The sequence below is a fragment of the Ylistrum balloti genome, unplaced genomic scaffold (assembly GCF_031769215.1).
Source record: "Ylistrum balloti isolate Yb309-2 unplaced genomic scaffold, AGI_CSIRO_Ybal_v1 Utg369664, whole genome shotgun sequence".
In the NCBI taxonomy this organism is placed as follows: Eukaryota; Metazoa; Mollusca; class Bivalvia; order Pectinida; family Pectinidae; genus Ylistrum; species Ylistrum balloti.
Genome location: NW_026781913.1, coordinates 591,514 through 612,113, shown reverse-complemented (window position 1 = coordinate 612,113; position 20,600 = coordinate 591,514). Strand labels below are relative to the sequence as shown.

The 20,600-nt window shown below is 38.1% G+C and overlaps 2 protein-coding genes across 2 annotated transcripts; one reads left to right on the top strand and one right to left on the bottom strand.

Annotated features, from left to right (window-relative positions):
- Positions 1 to 671: 671 nt before the first annotated feature.
- Positions 672 to 2,367, bottom strand: LOC132560005 (uncharacterized). Its single transcript, XM_060224663.1, has 2 exons — positions 1,719 to 2,367; positions 672 to 1,609 (listed from the first exon to the last, which is right to left on the bottom strand). The coding sequence occupies exons 1-2, from the start codon at positions 2,365 to 2,367 to the stop codon at positions 672 to 674; spliced, it is 1,587 nt and encodes a 528-aa protein (XP_060080646.1).
- Positions 2,368 to 3,830: 1,463 nt separating this feature from the next.
- LOC132559995 (ankyrin repeat and SAM domain-containing protein 6-like) lies at positions 3,831 to 18,893 on the top strand. The gene is made up of 17 exons (XM_060224651.1): positions 3,831 to 4,001; positions 5,841 to 6,429; positions 6,825 to 7,077; positions 7,443 to 7,540; positions 8,094 to 8,223; positions 9,780 to 9,810; positions 10,343 to 10,492; positions 11,087 to 11,188; positions 11,407 to 11,703; positions 12,342 to 12,355; positions 12,699 to 12,779; positions 13,063 to 13,240; positions 16,085 to 16,145; positions 16,943 to 17,010; positions 17,477 to 17,593; positions 18,439 to 18,530; positions 18,851 to 18,893. The coding sequence occupies exons 1-17, from the start codon at positions 3,879 to 3,881 to the stop codon at positions 18,891 to 18,893; spliced, it is 2,427 nt and encodes an 808-aa protein (XP_060080634.1). The 5' UTR covers positions 3,831 to 3,878.
- The last annotated feature ends 1,707 nt before the right edge of the window (positions 18,894 to 20,600 follow it).

Here is a 20,600-nt window from a genome sequence, read left to right as displayed (position 1 = left end):
CCTCTTAGTTTGATGGTACTCTCGTTCCATGCATTGATTCTCGTCACTTTAGTTTTTTCTTTGTTGATCTTAAGTCCGACTCTGCTTGCTTCTTCATCAAGTCTTGTGGTTTTGTCTTGTATCTGTTGTCTAGTTGAGGAGAATAAGGAGATATCATCTGCGAAATCTAAATCCTCCATTTTTTTTGTCAAGATCCATCTAATGCCGTTCTCACCGTTTCCAACTGCTTTTCTCATCACCCAGTCCATAATTACCAAGAAGATAAACCGGACATATTGCACCCTTGTTTTACTCCTGTCTTGATGTTAAACCATTCTCCTGTCTCTCCTTGGTCTTCTACTGCACACTGGAAATCTTCATAAAATAACCGTACTATTCTTACGATCTTGTCTGGTACCCCATATTTCCTCATGATGGTCCAATGGCTTTCACGGTGGATGGAGTCTTTTTCAAAATCTTCAAATACAATGTATCCTGCCACTCGTTCACTTGCTCTATGATGTTCCTAAGTATAAAGACCTGCTCCGTCGTGCTCCGTCCGTTTCTATATCCTACTTGTTCTTTCCTTAGCATGCTATCGATTCCTTCTCTTATGCGATCGATGATGATCCTTCCGAGCAATTTTCCTACTACTGACAGCAAAGTGATTCCTCTTGAGCTCTTGCATTCCTTTAGGTTTCCCTTTTTGGTAACTTGATGATGAGCCCTTTCTTCCAGCTTTCTGGAATTTGTTCTTCTCTCCATATTGCTTCCATTAGTTCATGGATGTTTGTAATTGGAAAGTTTGTATTTGCCTTTATCAGCTCTGCCGTGATTGAATCTATTCCTGGTGACTTTCCATTCCTCAACTTCTTGATAGCCCTCTGCACTTCTTCTGTTGATGGCATGTCGACTGAAATTTCTTCATATATATCATCTAATTCTACTTCATCATTTTCTGTAATGGGATCCTGTGGTTCTTCTCTGTTCAGGATTTCCTGGAAGTGTTCTGTCCATCTTGATAACACCTCTGCTTTGCTACTAATGAGGTTGCCGTTCTTGTCCAATAACGCTGTACTACTCCTAGGTCTTTCATTGCAGAGTGTCTTTGTAAGACTATACAAAGTTTCCATGTGCGGACTCCTTTCTGCCTCTTCAGAGTCACTCGCGATGTTGTCTATCCATTTCTTCTTGTCTGCTTTCAGACTTCTTTTGACTTCTCTGTCTTTAACCTTGTACTGCACTTTTAACTGTCCTTTAACCCTCTCTGAGTGTGTACACAATTTTTTCTTGTTTATTTCTCCTCTTTCATCTGCTAGCTTCCATGAGGCTCCACTGATCCATGATTTCTTCTTCTTCCTAGGTCTACCCAATATCTCTTCTGCTGTCTCTGTGTATGTCTTCTGGATTACTCTGCACTTTCTCTCTACTTCGTCCTCTTCTCTATCAAACTCCTCGTCGTCCAATACCTGAAACCTATTTCTTACTGCAATGTTAAACCTTCTCACTGTATCCGCATCCTTCAACTTCTCTATGTCGTACTTTACCCTCTCACACCTTTTCTCTTTATACTGCTTCCTTAACCTCAGTTTGACGGTTGTGCACACAAGCAGATGGTCGCTCCCGATGTCTGCCGATATGAATACTCTAGTATACTTAACTGAATTCCTAAAACTCCTGTTGACTAACACATGGTCTATCTGATTCCTGGTGGTTCCATTTGGTGAGATCTAAGTTACTTTGTGGGGATAAGGTTCCTGTAATAACTAATTCTTTGAGGTCGCACATTTCACACAGCCTTTCACCATTGTCGTTCCTCACCCCGAGCCCATGTCTCCCCATTATTCTTTTGTAGAGCTCTTTGTCGCTTCCCACTTTGGCATTCATATCACCAGTGATGATCAACATGTCATGCCGGTTTCTTCTTTCCAGTACCTCCTGTAGTCTTGCATAAAACTCATCTTTCACTTGATCTTCTGCATCTTCTGTAGGTGCGTATATATGCACAACCGTCAGCTTGATGTGCTTTGAGAAAAACCTTGCTAGGATGATCCTTTCGTTTACTGGTGTCCAATCTATCAGCGCACTTGATGCTTTCTTTGACATAAGTATGGCAACACCTTCTCTGTGGATGTTATCGTCCCTTCCGGAGTAGATGATTGTCTCTCCTTCTGCTATCTGGATTTTCCTTTGTCCGGTGCAATGAGTTTCACTAATACCCATGATATCTGTATCTCTTCTTGTCATTTCTCTTGCAACCTGTGCTACATTGCCATTTTGGTAAAGTGTACGTACGTTCCAGTTGCCGATCTTCGTTGTAGATTTGGGGTGTACTAATGGCCTGGTCTGCTCGAGGATTTCCTCTTGGCTTTCGCCCTCTTGCGTCATGGAGTCTCCTCTGATCGGAGGCAAGGCCGTAGCATTCCCTGAATTTGATGGATTTGTTCTGCTTTCGGTTTCTGTAATAAGTTTATTTTTTAAAGGAAATGGTTATTAGCCTTCTGCCCAACCCCCAACCTGGAGGACCAGGGGATCACGCTTCGTCTGGCCCGTACCCCTCGAACTGTCCGAGATGGGTGGCCCTACCAGGAGCATTATGTACTCCCGCCGGCAAATCTCTTAGTCAAAGGTGCGCACAAACTGCCCCACCACGATAAGGTGGTGATCCCGCAGAGGCAGGCGTCCATTATTAATCCTATTAAGAATCCTATTTAAAAATATGCATATAGAAATACAAAACAAACAGAATCAAGGGGAAAAAATGAGAATTGGGGTCAGAAAGCGTAAAATATAAATGTCCTTCCTGGACCCATGTCTGATCATTGTTCAATTCATCACAAATATGAATATGCACACCTGTCAAGGGTTACTGCATATGTGTATTTTAAGAACAATCAATCAAGTACACTCTGAGAAAACATAGATAGTAAACTCTAAGAAAGCATACATGAACTTCCAGAGGTTAGATCACCTACGAATTGCATCGTGTTGAAGTAATTTGGCTTACGAAGATGTCAAGGAAGTGGCCTATTGGTCGTCTTGTATCTGATACTGATATCTGAGAATGATCCTTACGGTGCAATTCTCATTTGATTTAACTTGATATTCCTTCTTGCTCCATGTCAGCATTTTATGGACCACTATCCCACCCTAGACGTTTTGGTTATTTATATGTTACTTTATCCGTCTGAACTTTGAAGTGTGCCCATTGCCAAGGGTGTCCATAAAATTGCGTTTATCCAAATATGCCCATAAAGTGAACGTCAGATGCCAGAACGACAAACGGCATATCGAAGCATTAGTTTATCTACTAGAGGTCAGGTAGTCTAAAAGACTTCATGAAAAAGAATTCCATTTCAGGGGCAAAAAAACCTTATTATTATAAGAGGAAATATGATTAAAATTAAACCGCTTGCCACAGAGTACCAGTTTCCTGCCGCAATAGGACCCCTCGCGCGCGTATGTCCGGGCCAACAAGAGTTGACAGTGTGAGCGGAAATGTATTGTTTGTTGTAAAACTAAATACAGTTTACATTATTCATCACCGGTTTTCTCTATATCCGTGATCATATGATACAAGTACACAAGGAACGTAAATGTGAATATACTACAACGCAATACTATAACATATAGATATAAGATACATATCATAGACCATATCTATGTAAGTGACATATTTATAACAACACGTGGCTTTGTTTACATGGGTATCATGGGATATATATGACGTCATGAACGGAACTAATATGGCGAACATGGAGACCACGAAATGTCATTATGAGAGGAAAAAGTGCGACGATGGGGTAGTAATCGGAAGTTAGAGCGACTGTGAAGTCGCCAGGAAGTTATGTCATTAACAATGGAATATCTCCTTTTTAATTTACGAGGCTAGAGCGAGCATGGACCGTGTTCGCTTGTTGCTGAGTGCATGTGAGCATGGCGATATCCCATCCGTTCAGGCGTTACTTGATGAAGGGTTGGATGTAGACAGCACGGATGCTGACGAAACGACCCCTCTTCAGGTATGAATCTAACAATAGGTATCGAATTCATATACATGGTGTAGCAAAAAAGGATGGCTGTTATAACAAGGGAGAGACTGAATGCGAGGCCGTTATATTACTTAATAACCTAGCACTGTCATTGTTTACTTGTCGTGTTGACATTTAATTGAAAATATTAGTAACCGATCGCGATACAGCACACACCAGAAATTATCCAGCTACAACGGTAAAATGTACATCTTACCCTAATATCAGTAAAGGATCAAAAGTAATCAATTCATCAATATCAGTTGCAAGAATCTATTTTCCAGTAATGAAAAGGCCAAATAGCTAGGCCTGAAGTTCTTATAATTACCATTATAGATACGTGAGCATGAGAAATCACCAGTAAATGTTAAGTCATGAAAAACAATCCATCCTCCTATCTAGTAATGAGAATGGTCAACCACCATGTGTTTGAAATAGTTAATGTCATTGTTGAAAGGGATTTGGGATGCATTATGCAATGTTTTTCCCATTCAAATGTAAATTAACAGGCTTGTCCTATCTTCTCTCTGTTATGGATCATGATCACTAATTAGTATATGGTGATGATAAACCACTCTTTCAACCATCAGGTAATCCAAATATTTGTAAAAAAAAACTCTGTGTGAACTGTAATTCAGACATTAATTATCCCATACCAAGGACATATAATCTGTAACTGTGGTACATTAATACCACCCATATCAACATAAAGACTTGTGATGGATTCACTCTCCCATATTGATATCAAAGTGTGTGGTGATAAAAACTATTCTCCTATCATATTATATATGAGTGCGTAGTGATGAGAAAACCATAAGCCATTATATGTAATTATCACAAATCTTCACAATGTCACATTTAGTGATAAGAACATATGGTAAACCTCCGGTCAGTACTAAAAGATGGCTCAATTTGAACATTATTTTTCAATAAAAACAATAATTTTCTGTTTAGTGATAGTTTGAACCTTTAATATGCATTGATTCAGTATGATTTCTTTCACATCTTGCCATCACATCATACTTGAACCAGCTGACACGATTCGAGGCCCTAAATCTATATTACAAACAGACAGAGGGATGTCAGCATGTGTATTTTCAAAGAGCAAAAGTACCCAGTACTTCACTTCACATTTTGATAAGATAATCATGTCAAGACTATACTGATATGTTAACACTAACTTCCTCCTATACATAAGTAGACGTATACTTCTTGGGCTACATTTAACATGGTTTCTTTGCCGCGATATACAACATGATGAAGAACAAAATAAAACCTGTGATTTGTTAACTTGTACCATAACATGTACTGTCAGTGTTTCAAAAGATATTCATATTATAACTGACATATTTTTTTATCAGGATATGCCATTAGACCTACTGACCAGTATTTTCCTGTCATGCTAGGATATTTAACTACATTTTGTATGATTATGGGCTATGTTTATGCTGATAGTCCAAATTTGAATTTATTGTCACAAGCATAATAATTTGAACAGTCCAACAATATTCATTTAATTTTGTAAAATTGATCAAAGGTTTACTGTACCCACTTAATCTCACAAACACCAATACCTGGTACAGTGTCAAAGTTCAAAAACAGCCATAGAAAACAAGTTAATTGAAAGCTTAGTGCATACATAATGCAGCACAAGACAAGGACACGACTCCTCTTGTGGTAAACTTAAACTGAAAGAATAAGCTTGTTTGAAATTTTGTCTATTTATGCTTCCAACCATACATAGCAACTGATGAAGACTGAATAAAGTGATTTATGACATAATGAAAAGTTCCATGCTATATCATTAAATTGTTGTATTCATTATATTAGGTTGCAGCTGCCAATGGACATGATCACATTGTCCGCCTCCTGCTTATGCGAGGAGCAGCCTTGGACAGACGCAATGTGTATGGTTGGACCCCTCTCATGCAGTCATCGCGTCATGGTCATGCCAATGTGGTAGCAACCCTTCTACAGCAACGCCAGGCCGACACAAATGCCAAAAACCGCCTTGGGGCATCATCATTGACCCTTGCTGCCCGTGGGGGTCACCTGCAGGTGGTGCGTCTATTAGTTGATTTTGGAAGTGACCTGAATGCTTCGGGGAACAGTGCAAGTGGGGAGTGTGAGTTTACTCCTCTCTTAGCTGCAGCTCAGCATGGACATGATGCAGTACTTCGGTTCATTCTTGACCGTGGCAGTGATGTGAACTATCGGACACCATCCACTGGTCAGTCTGCACTGATGTTGGCTGCTCTCAATGGCCATATGAAGACTGCCCAGATCCTGGTTGAGCGAGGATGTGACCCAAATGTTGTAAATGTTGATAACAAGACTGCATTAGAGATTGCAACACGCAGGGGTAGGAGGGAGGTCGCCAGCTATCTTGACAGAAAGACAATTAACAAGCCAAAAATAGGTCAATAACTTATTTTCTAAGAAGAAGAATGCAATTTTTATCCTAAGAAAAGTTCAAAAGGAGATTTTAAAAAAAAGACAGAAAATTCTTTCATACTTATAACTGTCTTTGTACATGTATATCACAATTAATTGCTGACATCTTAGAGAGATAATTGATGCTGAGAAATTTGACATCTAAGTTTATGGCATACAACATATGTTCAGAACAACATCACAGTATTGAAAACTGCAGGTTAAATTCAAAATTAACATAGCTCTGGGATACCACCACTATTTCTTTGTATTAATGATATGTATGACTTTGTACATGTGTTTTCATGATTGTTTTCTCTTCTTTATATATTATAAATGAATTCTGATGATGTTAATAGTGTTAGTTTTCTCCCCATGCAGAACCAGAAGAGGTGAAACCTGACATTATCGAAGCAGCCAAGCATGGTGACATCCTTCGGATCCAGGCAATACTAGACAAGGACATTAGCCAAATTGATGCCAGCTCCCCCCAGGATGGGGCCACACCTCTCATGTTTGCTGCCATGACGGGTCAGTTGGATGTGGCCCGCCTTCTGGTTGCCCGCGAGTGTGATATAAACAAACAAGACAGTATAAGTGGATGGACAGCACTAATGCAGGCCACATATCATGGGTATGTTAAAGTGAGAAATTTTTTCCATCCCTGTGATATAAACACTGTGATGAATATGACATGGAAATGATTGAATTTAACTTCAGATACTTGTCTAAGTCATCATACTGCTGTCTGATTATATGTTTTATATTATTGTATGTAGAATTGGTCTAACGATGAAGTCAGAATACTATTTATTTATCTGCTTTTAGGATCGTTTAAGTGGTAATGTGATGAATGTATTTAACTTTTTAAGTTTCTGTCAAATGTACATTTTGATGTATGAAGAAATGCATACTATGAAGGAATGATGGACCAAGAAATATGATGTAGGTGAGGTAGCATATGAATCACATTTACATTTCCTGTTAATTTTGATCTAGGAAAAAATCAGTGGCAGTGTTTCTGATTGAACAAGGAGCTGATGTAACCATACAGGCCAAGAATGGATGTACAGCTTTTGACATGGCACTTATCATAGGTAGGTAGTAATCTAAGACCTAAATGATATAAAGTATGAGATAATAGAAATTATGAGCTTTCTAAGTCTATCTAGAAAACAAGTTTCTCCTGGAATATATACCTATAATATGAGGTCATTATTTTAACACTTGTAAGTGCTCCAGATTGCCATATTAAGACAATGAATTAAAGTATATATGATAATCTTGGATTATCTTAAAGAGCTGAGACTAAAGTCTCATTAAAGGTTTAATCATGAGTACTCTTGGTAATGAAATGGCCGAGGGCTCAGTCCTCTGAAGTTCTCTTCATTCTGGCTCAATAGAGTCTCCGGAATACATGTTGTAACTTATAGTTAACTCAGTAAACTACACTTTTCTACAAAGTGATCACAATAATTGTACATGTATATTATCTTATAGGTGTTTAGTTTACAGTAAACCAATTATTAGGTACGTCACAAAAACACAAAGATAACAGATATACAGTATTGCATTTATTCACTATTGTGTAATGTGTTGATTGTTAGTTGAAAAATATCTTGATCAGTCCTTGTCATTTAAATTCAACAGAGGATGTGGATACTGAGCTGCTACGACTGCTGGCCTCAAAAGCAATGTCAGTCAACAAGGAGGACAAAGGGAAAAAGTCATCTGCTAAGCAGAATGGCCTTTCAAAGACATTTACTGCTGCAGACTCTGGGTAGGTCCCTAAGTTAAAACAGAACAGTATATAATAGATATTCTCAACCCCAGACTCTGGGTAGGTCCCTAAGTTAAAACAGAACAGTATATAACAGGTATTCTCAGCCCCAGACTCTGGGTAGGTCCCTAAGTTAAAACAGAACAGTATATAACAGGTATTCTCAGCCCCAGACTCTGGGTAGGTCCCTAAGTTAAAACAGAACAGTATATAACAGATATTCTCAGCCCCAGACTCTGGGTAGATTCCTAAGTTAAAACAGAACAGTATATAACAGATATTCTCAGCAAAAGACTCTGGGTAGATCCCTAAAACAGAACAGTATATAACAGTATTCTCAGCCCCAGACTCTGGGTAGATTCATAAGTTAAAACAGAACAGTATATAACAGATATTCTCAGCCCCAGACTCTGGGTAGATTCCTAAGTTAAAACAGAACAGTATATAATAGATATTCTCAGCAAAAGACTCTGGGTAGGTCCCTAAGTTAAAACAGAACAGTATATAACAGGTATTCTCAGCCCCAGACTCTGGGTAGATTCCTAAGTTAAAACAGAACAGTATATAACAGGTATTCTCAGACCCAGACTGGGTAGATTCCTAAGTTAAAACAGAACAGTATATAAAAGGTATTCTCAGTCACAGATTCTTAGTAGACTTCTGTTGCAGACTGAGTAAATCCTCTGGTCATACAAATTTTTCTATCACTTTTTTAGTTTGATCAGTTAGAACATGGTTGTTTGCTTATGAAATAAGGACAAACATCTATCTCAATTCTAGACTTCAGGTTTTGTTAAGGGATTCCATAATTTATTTAGGAATAGTAGGCAGAAAACCAAAACCATGGGTAGAAGTGATTTTGGAGTCCCGGGGTCAACTAGATGTTTTACTGGAATGAATAGCCCAGGTCTAATTTTGCTTTCTCATTATAGCCTTGACTAAGCCTTCTTGATTGCAGCATACTTGAGTAATTTATATTGTGCATTTGCAGATCTGTCCAAATTTTTGTGTGCAATTTTACATTTAATGTGCCTGCAAACTGGTTTGTCCATATAAACTAATAGGCCATTTGTGTTCAACCAGTAAGTGATGAATAGAGATTAAATGGTGTTACACTAACGTCTGCTGAAACACTATCTTATATAATTAAGTTAATATGTATGCTGCATTGTCTGTTTGGTTTGACAGGGATATTATATATTGTTTGTGATACTCTTGTTATTAAATGTAATTGAACTGTCCTATTTACTGACCCTCATAGACAATTTTATCTTGGGTAAAAATATGCAATGAAAATGTATGCATGCAGGATTTTTCATATGAATGAAAATAGGGACTGCCTCTTCATGATGATCTTTCATTGAAGTGTATTAACCCTTGGTACCTTAGTTACAATTATTTTGAATTATTAGTCAAAGTATTTCTTTTAAATTACTACTTTGGAAATACATTACTGGCTGTAGTTTTTCAACAAATTTATCCTGCATTACTTTCATTCAATATCTATATTATTTCACAGAATTAATCAAATGTTCTCTTTTTTATTCAAATTTCAGTGTGGATGAACAACCCAAAAGTGGACTGAAGGTATGTCATGATGAAAGAAAAACTCACATATAAATACATGGCTAGCCATCCACTGTTCTTGTAGTATAATTTGACAACAATAATCCAGTGTAAATCAACCATTAACTGCTATTAGGTATTAAACAGGTTGAACTTACAAACAATCGTCATCACAGTCAGCTATAGGCGAGTTTTGCACTCCCATATATTTTTTGAGAAGACTGGCAATGTTTTTCAGAGCAACAAGAAAAATTACTCAGTACTGTCCTGACTTTTAATGTCTTGTGTTCATGCCATTAATTTGCTGCCTGTGAATGTCACTCTATGTTGAGAATAGAAAAAAATATGTAATTGTGCATAAAACCAAATGGTGTGTTTTTTGTTTTTGTTTTTTTTAAGCATGCAAAAATGTCAAATTGGTGACAGATATATGTACTTCCTGAGCACCTGACCATCACAAAATCCTAGTAAGAACACTGATATGATATCACAGACCTGGCTATTTACTGTTTTCCAGCAATGTCTGATGGCACAATAATTATATTTTTTCTAGGCCTGGTTGAGTAGATTGACAAGTAGAATTAAGAATACGAAGCTTGGCCGTACTATGAACTCTACCAATCGTCTCACTCCCGTCACTGCCCTACACTCATCAACATCTGTACAGGACCTCACCTTGACCATTCCTAAAAGTCCACTTGTGGTGAGTGTTCCCCTCTGGTTATCATATGTGTGTTACAAGGCCATGCTGGATTGATTAAGAAATCAGTCCAAAACAGCATTGAATAACTTGACATTCGGACAAGTGATTCTTTATTGAGCTGAGGCAGTCAGTTGAAAGTGATTGTTGCTGAATGTTTAAGAATACAGAGTGATAATACAGAGTGATCAACAGATTAGCAGAATTATAAGACATACATACTATCTGGTAACTCTGATGTAAATAATTTGTCTGGTCAGATTTAACAAGATCACAATTCAGATACTTTAGACATGAGGACAGGTGATTTAAACACTTTGCATTGTCCATTGAACCATACACTAATGCTACAATCGAGTCCTGGAGGTATAAAAAAATACTGATTTAAGCTTCTAATCACATAATAGACATAAATAGCACATACTCATGGGAGATTCTTTAAAAATTGTACAATATTGATTTCAAAAGTGCAAAAGTTTCTTCATGCTGAAAGAAAAAAAGCTTGAAAGTTTAGTACTAAAATGAATAATCTCTACTGCATAATAAAGATCTTGGATTTGCTGAACACTTTGTGACATATGACTTTAACTATTTCAGCCACCCAGGAAAACTAACAATTTCATGGACCAGTCCCACATCTCCACAAGTTATGATCAGATTCTTCTGGAAAACAAGAAGAGTGCTTCCATGTACACACTGGTCAGTATAACAGCTGTTAGATTTTTTTTTTTATTTTCGTGGTCAGAAACATTTTGATAATATTTACATACAATAAACCATGTAAAAATGAATATGATGTTGTACTTTGATGTATGTTATTTAAGTGAAAATACTATACTTAGGCTTAAAAAAAAGTTTGTATTCAGTGTGTTTGTTAGCTGTGTTGTTTTGTCAGCTATGTTTAAATCTGTTTCTAGGACATAAATCCACCAAACTCCAATTTGACCAGTGAGACTTTAAAGCCTGTCATCCCTCCTTTTTTGCCAACCCCTACTTTTGACTTGGACATCTCCAGCCCGCGTAGTAAGCAGCTGAGTGCCCGAGGCCCTGACACCAGTTCTACCCTACACTCACCTGTGCGTCCTATGATGAAACCGCCAATGATGTTCATGCCTAACAAAACCAGTAGTAACCTGAGCTCTAGTCCTGCCAGTCCCTCTAGCTCAGGCAGGTTTGTGGCAGCCAATCAAAACAACGGTAAGGCTTGCAAAACAGTAAAAGGACATATTTCTATACAAGTATCTGGATGGAATTTCATTTATGTTGCATTTATTAGGATATTAAGTTGAAAGAAGTGACCACTCAATCAGAACAGGGCCTGATATGTGCAAAGAAAAAGATGGAAAGCCAGCTTCAGTTATTTGCACTCAAACGGGAAAATTCTCAATTATTTGCACTCAAAGGGGAAAATTCTCAATTATTTGCACTCAAAGAGGAAAATTCAAAGCTGAGACTAGAAAGCAGTGATATGCCCTTAGGGTGGTCGTTGGCACAGTGGTAATACACTCGCCTTTCACCTAGCCATCCGGGGTTCGATTCCTGGAATGGATGTGAAAAGGTATGGGGTCACCTGCCCGACCACGTGGGTTTTCCCCAGGTACTCCGGCTTCCTCCCACATTAAGACCCAGCACGTGCTTCCATCTGAGCCAAAAAGAGTGATTTATATAAGTTGGAAAAACTTGCTTCGCAATTGTTGTAAAATGAATAAAGTTTATTATATTATTTTGGAATTTCATTTATGTTGCATTTATTAGGATATTAAGTTGAAAGAAGTGACCACTCAATCAGAACAGGGCCTGATATGTGCAAAGAAAAAGATGGAAAGCCAGCTTCAATTATTTGCACTCAAAGGGGAAATTTCACAAGTATTTGCAATCAAAGGGGAAAATTCCAAGCTGAGACTAGAAAGCAGTGATATGCTTTTAGATTTCTTATATTATCATTGCAATGATGATACAAGATTTAATGAAATTGATGAAATTCTGTATTTCATTGGCGAAATATGATAAATATAAATCATATAATTAGCTGCAAGGATTATACAATGACTGATGTCTCTTAAGATACTACCCTACTTTCATGTGCTTTGGCAGTTTTTTATCAATGAATGGTTTGAAAATTAAACCGACATTGACAGCATAAGTTGAGATTCTACTTTTTACCTGAAAAGTTTGTTGTTTTTGGTTTTGTAGGTGACTACAATGACAGTGGCATATATTCTCCTACAAACAATAAAGGACCTCTAGTTTTCTTGCCACCACAGACACCATCACGACTGTTCATGCCACGGTAAGACTTCATGTTTAGGTCTGACAACACTCACTGCGATGGAGGTGGATATTTCTCTATCAACAATGAAGTATGAAATCATTTGAACATAGAGTGTACAACATATGTAAACAATAATGAAGAAAAAAGATTCTGTTAACTAAAATTTAAATGAATATTTAGGTATTACATCACATAGCCAAAGTATATTCAGTGCTCAAAAACAAACATTGTTTGCTTGAATATCTTCTGGAAAATAAAACTGCCCATTGATGGAGTTTTGTAATCTATTGTGTATTTACAGGAAATCATCTGTACCATCAGCCTTTAGAACAGCGTCCAACACAACCTCACCAAATAGCTCCACCAGCGGTAGTTCCTCTGTCACACCACAGCGTTCGCACTCTCATGGTCGTAGCACCTCGTCCAAGGAGAGCACCACCTCAACTCTCACACCTTCACCATCACCAACTCCAGGAAAGGTAGGCTATATCAGTGTGAACTCTCTCAGCTCTCACCAACACCAGGAAAGGTAGGCTATATCAGTGTGAACTCTCACCAACACCAGGAAAGGTAGGCTATATCAGTGTGAACTCTCTCAGCTCTCACCAACACCAGGAAAGGTAGGCTATATCAGTGTGAACTCTCTCAGCTCTCACCAACACCAGGAAAGGTAGGCTATATCAGTGTGAACTCTCACCAACACCAGGAAAGGTAGGCTATATCAGTGTGAACTCTCTCAGCTCTCACCAACACCAGGAAAGGTAGGCTATATCAGTGTGAACTCTCTCAGCTCTCACCAACACCAGGAAAGGTAGGCTATATCAGTGTGAACTCTCACCAACTCCAGGAAAGGTAGGCTATATCAGTGTGAACTCTCTCAGCTCTCACCAACACCAGGAAAGGTAGGCTATATCAGTGTGAACTCTCTCAGCTCTCACCAACACCAGGAAAGGTAGGCTATATCAGTGTGAACTCAGTCAGCTCTCACCAACACCAGGAAAGGTAGGCTATATCAGTGTGAACTCTCACCAACACCGGGAAAGGTAGGCTATATCAGTGTGAACTCTCACCAACTCCAGGAAAGGTAGGCTATATCAGTGTGAACTCTCTCAGCTCTCACCAACACCAGGAAAGGTAGGCTATATCAGTGTGAACTCTCTCAGCTCTCACCAACACCAGGAAAGGTAGGCTATATCAGTGTGAACTCTCTCAGCTCTCACCAACACCAGGAAAGGTAGGCTATATCAGTGTGAACTCTCTCACCAACACCAGGAAAGGTAGGCTATATCAGTGTGAACTTTCACCAACACCAGGAAAGGTAGGCTATATCAGTGTGAACTCTCTCACCAACACCAGGAAAGGTAGGCTATATCAGTGTGAACTTTCACCAACACCAGGAAAGGTAGGCTATATCAGTGTGAACTCTCTCAGCTCTCACCAACACCAGGAAAGGTAGGCTATATCAGTGTGAACTATCACCAACACCAGGAAAGGTAGGCTATATCAGTGTGAACTTTCACCAACACCAGGAAAGGTAGGCTATATCAGTGTGAACTCTCACCAACACCAGGAAAGGTAGGCTATATCAGTGTGAACTCTCTCAGCTCTCACCAACACCAGGAAAGGTAGGCTATATCAGTGTGAACTCAGCTCTCAACAACACCAAGAAAGGTGGGCTATATCAGTGTGAACTCAGCTCGCAACAACACCAGGAAAGGTAGGCTATATCAGTGTGAAATCAGCTCTCACCAACACCAGGAAAGGTAGGCTATATCAGTGTGAACTCTCACCAACACCAGGAAAGGTAGGCTATATCAGTGTGAACTCAGCTCTCACCAACACCAGGAAAGGTAGGCTATATCAGTGTGAACTCAGCTCTCACCAACACCAGGAAAGGTAGGCTATATCAGTGTGAACTCTCACCAACTCCAGGAAAGGTAGGCTATATCAGTGTGAACTCTCTCAGCTCTCACCAACACCAGGAAAGGTAGGCTATATCAGTGTGAACTCTCACCAACACCAGGAAAGGTAGGATATATCAGTGTGAACTCTCACCAACACCAGGAAAGGTAGGCTATATCAGTGCGAACTCTCACCAACTCCAGGAAAGGTAGGCTATATCAGTGTGAACTCTCACCAACTCCAGGAAAGGTAGGCTATATCAGTGTGAACTCTCTCAGCTCTCACCAACACCAGGAAAGGTAGGCTATATCAGTGTGAACTCTCACCAACACCAGGAAAGGTAGGCTTTATCAGTGTGAACTCTCACCAACACCAGGAAAGGTAGGCTATATCAGTGCGAACTCTCACCAACACCAGGAAAGGTAGGCTATATCAGTGTGAACTCTCTCACCAACACCAGGAAAGGTAGGCTATATCAGTGTGAACTTTCACCAACACCAGGAAAGGTAGGCTATATCAGTGTGAACTCTCACCAACACCAGGAAAGGTAGGCTATATCAGTGTGAACTCTCTCAGCTCTCACCAACACCAGGAAAGGTAGGCTATATCAGTGTGAACTTTCACCAACACCAGGAAAGGTAGGCTATATCAGTGTGAACTCTCTCAGCTCTCACCAACACCAGGAAAGGTAGGCTATATCAGTGTGAACTCAGCTCTCACCAACACCAGGAAAGGTAGGCTATATCAGTGTGAACTCTCACCAACTCCAGGAAAGGTAGGCTATATCAGTGTGAACTCTCTCAGCTCTCACCAACACCAGGAAAGGTAGGCTATATCAGTGTGAACTCAGCTCTCAACAACACCAGGAAAGGTGGGCTATATTAGTGTGAACTCAGCTCGCAACAACACCATGAAAGGTAGGCTATATCAGTGTGAAATCAGCTCTCACCAACACCAGGAAAGGTAGGCTATATCAGTGTGAACTCTCACCAACACCAGGAAAGGTAGGCTATATCAGTGCGAACTCTCACCAACACCAGGAAAGGTAGGCTATATCAGTGTGAACTCTCTCACCAACACCAGGAAAGGTAGGCTATATCAGTGTGAACTTTCACCAACACCAGGAAAGGTAGGCTATATCAGTGTGAACTCTCACCAACACCAGGAAAGGTAGGCTATACCAGTGTGAATTCTCACACCATCACCAACACCAGGAAAAGTCTGCTTTATTTTGATCAGCCCAAAGAATGGGGAATTTTCTTTTTATATGTATGGGTATATGTGGCCTCTAAATATTTATCATCAGATTATGTGTATATCTAGCTCAAATAATGTAACATTGTGAAAAAATCGATCAAAATTTTTAACATGTCATCAGGGCATGTTTCATACTGTACCAAGTGTGCATCTCTTCTTTATAGTTCCAAGAGGATCCTGGACATATACTCAGCTCTCTACATGAGAATGAAAGTAACACCAATGGTGAGTTGCCATGGCATTGTTGTCCATTATGTTCTGTTGTACATAGATTTTATGCTCATACTAATATACATAACATGAAGATTTCTGTGATGTTAGCATTTCTCACTCCTTCACCGGTGCTACCTTTGGAGGTTATACTTGAAGTTTAGCTCACTTTGTAGCCAAACTTCAGTTCACTGTATTCTATTCTGCCTTCCATTGTAAAGTTCATATTGGTTTTAACTTCTAACCCAGATGACATAGAGTTTAGAATATTCATATGCTGGTACAGCTTACGATTATGGCTTATGTGCTGCATACCAAAAGTAAAGTGGCTGTGACCTTCAGTAGAGTCATTCACCTATGTCATCAGCAGTCATTACGTGAGATGGGTTGGGCGCTACAAAACAAAATCATAATTTGACTCACAATTATAGGAGAATAGGTGTAAGTCATGTTTATTGGCACACTTTCACTTGTATTAGTAATATCTCTCCATGTAGAGCAACTGTTCAGGTAGTGACTTTGATGTTAGCAATTTGAGAATGGGGATAAATATCACCACAACACTTAGATTTGGAATGAAATACAAATGTAACACAGACCAATGAGCTCCAAACTACACTGCTGTTTGGTCTGTACTAAATTTGTCCAACTCTAAGTGTTAACAAATTATTAAAAACGGAGTTTGAAATATTTTTCCACTTAACATTGTGTATGTTGATCTGAAAGTATACAACTTTTCCTTCTTAGTTATTCAATCTTCATGCTTACAATTACAGCAAGAAGTGATATTATTTGATTTTCTTCCTCTGCAGATGAACTTTCTGGTATTTTGAAGAAATTATCACTGGAGAAATACCAACCAATATTTGAAGAACAAGAGGTAATTTTGTTAACAATCAAATGAGAAATTTTGCTGTTAATGTCTGAAAAAATTGAAAATTAATTTGATACAAGACTTAATGTGAATGTCATGTCAAATCGTATGATGAGATCAATAAATTCAATGTGATAATGACACAATTATAAAATTCTGTTTATCACATTCATGACATGGACATATAACATGGTAAAAATGTAAGCTAAGTGATAAAATTTGTTTCATTATACATGTAGCTTTCTCTAAGATTATTGATGTTCAAGAAATTAACGTGATTAAAGTAGGATATTTTAAGTGATTGAAGAAAGACTTCTGTAGTTAAATCAATTTTGATAAAACCTATCCTTAACAACCACCTGTCAGTATTGTACACTAGTGTACAATAATTGATTTCAACTTATTGCTCTGATTGTTGGTGTGGCATTGACCACTGGTTGTGTTGTTTTTAACCCTATATCATTGTGTTTAGGTGGACATGGAGGCATTCCTTACCCTGAATGATACTGACCTGAATGAGCTTGGTATCTCCCATACACAGTCACGTCAGCAGATCCTTAAAACTATATCGGAACTTAAAACTGGAAAGGTAAGGAAATCAAACTATATCAGAACTCCAGACAGGAAGAGTAAGGAAATCAAACTATATCAGAACTCCAGACAGGAAGGGTAAGGAAATCAAACTATATCAGAACTCCAGACAGGAAGGGTAAGGAAATCAAACTATATCAGAACTCCAGGCAGGAAGGGTAAGGAAATCAAACTATATCAGAACTCCAGACAGGAAGGGTAAGGAAATCAAACTATATCAGAACTCCAGACAGGAAGGGCAAGGAAATCAAACTATATCAGAACTCCAGACAGGAAGGGTAAGGAAATCAAACTATATCAGAACTCACGACAGGAAGGGTAAGGAAATCAAACTATATCAGAACTCAAAAAAAAAGTTAAGGAAACTAAACGATATCAGAACTCCAGAGAGGAAAGATGAAGAAAAAACTATTATCAGAAATTCAGACAGGAAAGTTGAGGAAATTAAAGCACCTATATCACAATTCCAGACAAGAAAGATAAATAAATAAAGCTAATTTTAGACTAGTAATTATTTGGCATGTTGATCCTTTTAGGGAGTACCCTTAACAGGACCATAGTCACTATATAATCCCTATACAATACCTATATAATAGTTGTAAGAAAATATTTCGTATTGGTACTTCTTTTCTTGAGATCTCTCTGGGGTAGTTTCACTCCTGTGTTGACCTATCTGACAAAATACTTGCAAAAGACAACAGATCCTTTCATGTTTCCTTAAAGTATTTCCCAATAGTACTGATAAGATGCTATTTAGGTTGTTGATTTGAACTACAGAACAAAACATTTGTTTTCTGTTGTTCTAAGTAGATCTAATGAACTGTTAATAAATTTTGTGACCAGGGTAAGGAGCGCCAGCAGTTTGTTGACACAATGACCACCTTCCAGTCAACACTTAGGGTTCGACCAGCAGACCCTGCTAGTAGAATCAACGGGTAAGATCTGTAATTTCTTCACCAACATAGGTTACATTCATTTTAACCATTTTAACTTTGGGTTTAGTCTATATGCCTTTAATCATTTTAATATAAATGTTGAAAGAGGCTTGTTGACAGGTCATGTAATGTAAAAAAAGTATGGTGCTATGTTAAGAATTTCCTTCTTGTTTAGTCAAGGACTAAATTGTACTTTATTTCTTTGCATTATATTGGACGTAATTGCTTAATTAATGTTTAAATGTTCAGTGAATCAGACATGACAGGATCAGTATAGTGTACTTCAGGGTTGATAACTAATGTGTGTGATTTATTTATAGGTGGTCACATCCTGCATCATCTGGTGACACAGATCATTCTTGAAAAGCATTTTGTGTGTTTATGGTCTTCGCTGGATGAGGACTTAACCAAAGTCCACTCTTGTTAAGGGTTCAGGAAAGGAATCTGAGAGTAATTTCAGGGTAATCCAGAGGACAGGGTCATCCACTCATACTTGGAAAGTAGGCGGAGTAGAATCCTTATACTGAAGAGCTTATCCACAGCCATTGATACTCTCTAGGTCAGAAGATGGGACTACTCCCGGTGTTATATTACACTGTATAAGCATTCCATATGCCAAGCTGGATTCATCACATGATTGATCATGTGACTGAAGATGGAGCAAGTGATTTATTGTTATTTATTTCAGAAAGTTAAGGAAATAAACAAGTATGATTTCATAATAATAGTGATTAATCATCAGGTGTACTGGAAGGAAGAAAACATGACATATGATTATATTGTATGTCTTCAAGGAGAAGAAGAGCTGGTTGTAGGACCATTGACCAAAGATAACATTATAAACCGGTACCGGTGTACTGGAAGTCATATATTACTCATTACTAGAGTATATCCAATCAGTATTGTGAAACTTGTGATAGCTCCTGCTTGTTGACAGATGACATATTACAATTTATATGTCACTAGGAGGCAGGACTTCTGAACAACAGGGTGAGTCTATGTGGCCTAAATTTTAGCCTGGCCAAGATTCAAAATAACTTCTGATAAACACCTGGAAATACTTTCCAGATAATAAAGTGACTGTTATAAATTTGTTTACTGCTGAAACAATCGTATTCAGTTACTTGTTTTTTCATTCTCACAGTAAAACTATTTGTATATTTCTGTATTGTAACAAGATTTTTGATTGGTAATCGATTCCTTGAACTAAGACATTATGTAGTTTTCTTTTTTAAAATCAGAATGGGTCCATTGTAGGATTTCTAGAGAAACTCGGTGAAATGTGGCTGTTATTTTGGGAAAAATATTACTTGTTTCCAATATTTAGTGCTTTCCCCCTTCAGAGTTATGTAAATTGGGTATAACATATGAATATTAATTGTTTCCTGTAAATAATTTTTTGTGGGATGTAAATGACCTACAAGTAATTGTTAACTTGTTGGCTTGTAAATGACTGATTTACAAATTATGGTTGATGTATCAGTTGTAAATTATTAATTTACAGATAATGATTGGCTTACAGCTAGGTTGTAAATGATTGTTAAACAATAATGTAATGTTTTGTTGTTGAATACAAATTCCCTCTACTATTCCTCCCAGAGAAATTTGGGTGACTTGATGTCCAAATAGAGAGAAACGTTTGTAGACCAAACTCTCTGCGAGAAGTGTAAGATAGGAAGGAGCGAGTGGTCAAATATTTGATGTGTTTGTTGTTTACTTGTTTACAAGTACATGCTAGTGGAATGTGCAATCTGCAATGACCCATTCACAAAGCATTTTATCTCATCAAACTGCATACATCATGTTTGAACTTGTTTTAAATATCTCTTACTGTTATAGCTGTCTATTCAAATAATTCAAGGAATATGACAGTTTATGTAAACATATTGTATAGCTTTATATCATTTAATATATGTTTTATGTTATTTTAGTTTCAATTTCCAATATGTGTAAGTTGTCTTATATATGTTTGTGTCATAATGCAATGTTATTTTGGAGCCTCCGAGTGTTCACAACAGCTGATGTCCTATTTATACAAGGTTGTCCGTCCATATTGTCAAGCCATATCAA

Excerpts from the sequence above, each read along its gene's own strand:
- LOC132560005 (XM_060224663.1), bottom strand. The coding sequence starts at position 2,367 with ATGACGCAAGAGGGCGAAAGCCAAGAGGAAATCCTCGAGCAGACCAGG. Across the intron at positions 1,610-1,718 it reads AGGAACCTTATCCCCACAAA|ACATCGGGAGCGACCATCTG; the intron begins GTAACTTAGATC and ends TCATATCGGCAG.
- LOC132559995 (XM_060224651.1), top strand. The coding sequence starts at position 3,879 with ATGGACCGTGTTCGCTTGTTGCTGAGTGCATGTGAGCATGGCGATATC. Across the intron at positions 4,002-5,840 it reads ACGAAACGACCCCTCTTCAG|GTTGCAGCTGCCAATGGACA; the intron begins GTATGAATCTAA and ends TCATTATATTAG. Across the intron at positions 17,011-17,476 it reads CAATATTTGAAGAACAAGAG|GTGGACATGGAGGCATTCCT; the intron begins GTAATTTTGTTA and ends CATTGTGTTTAG.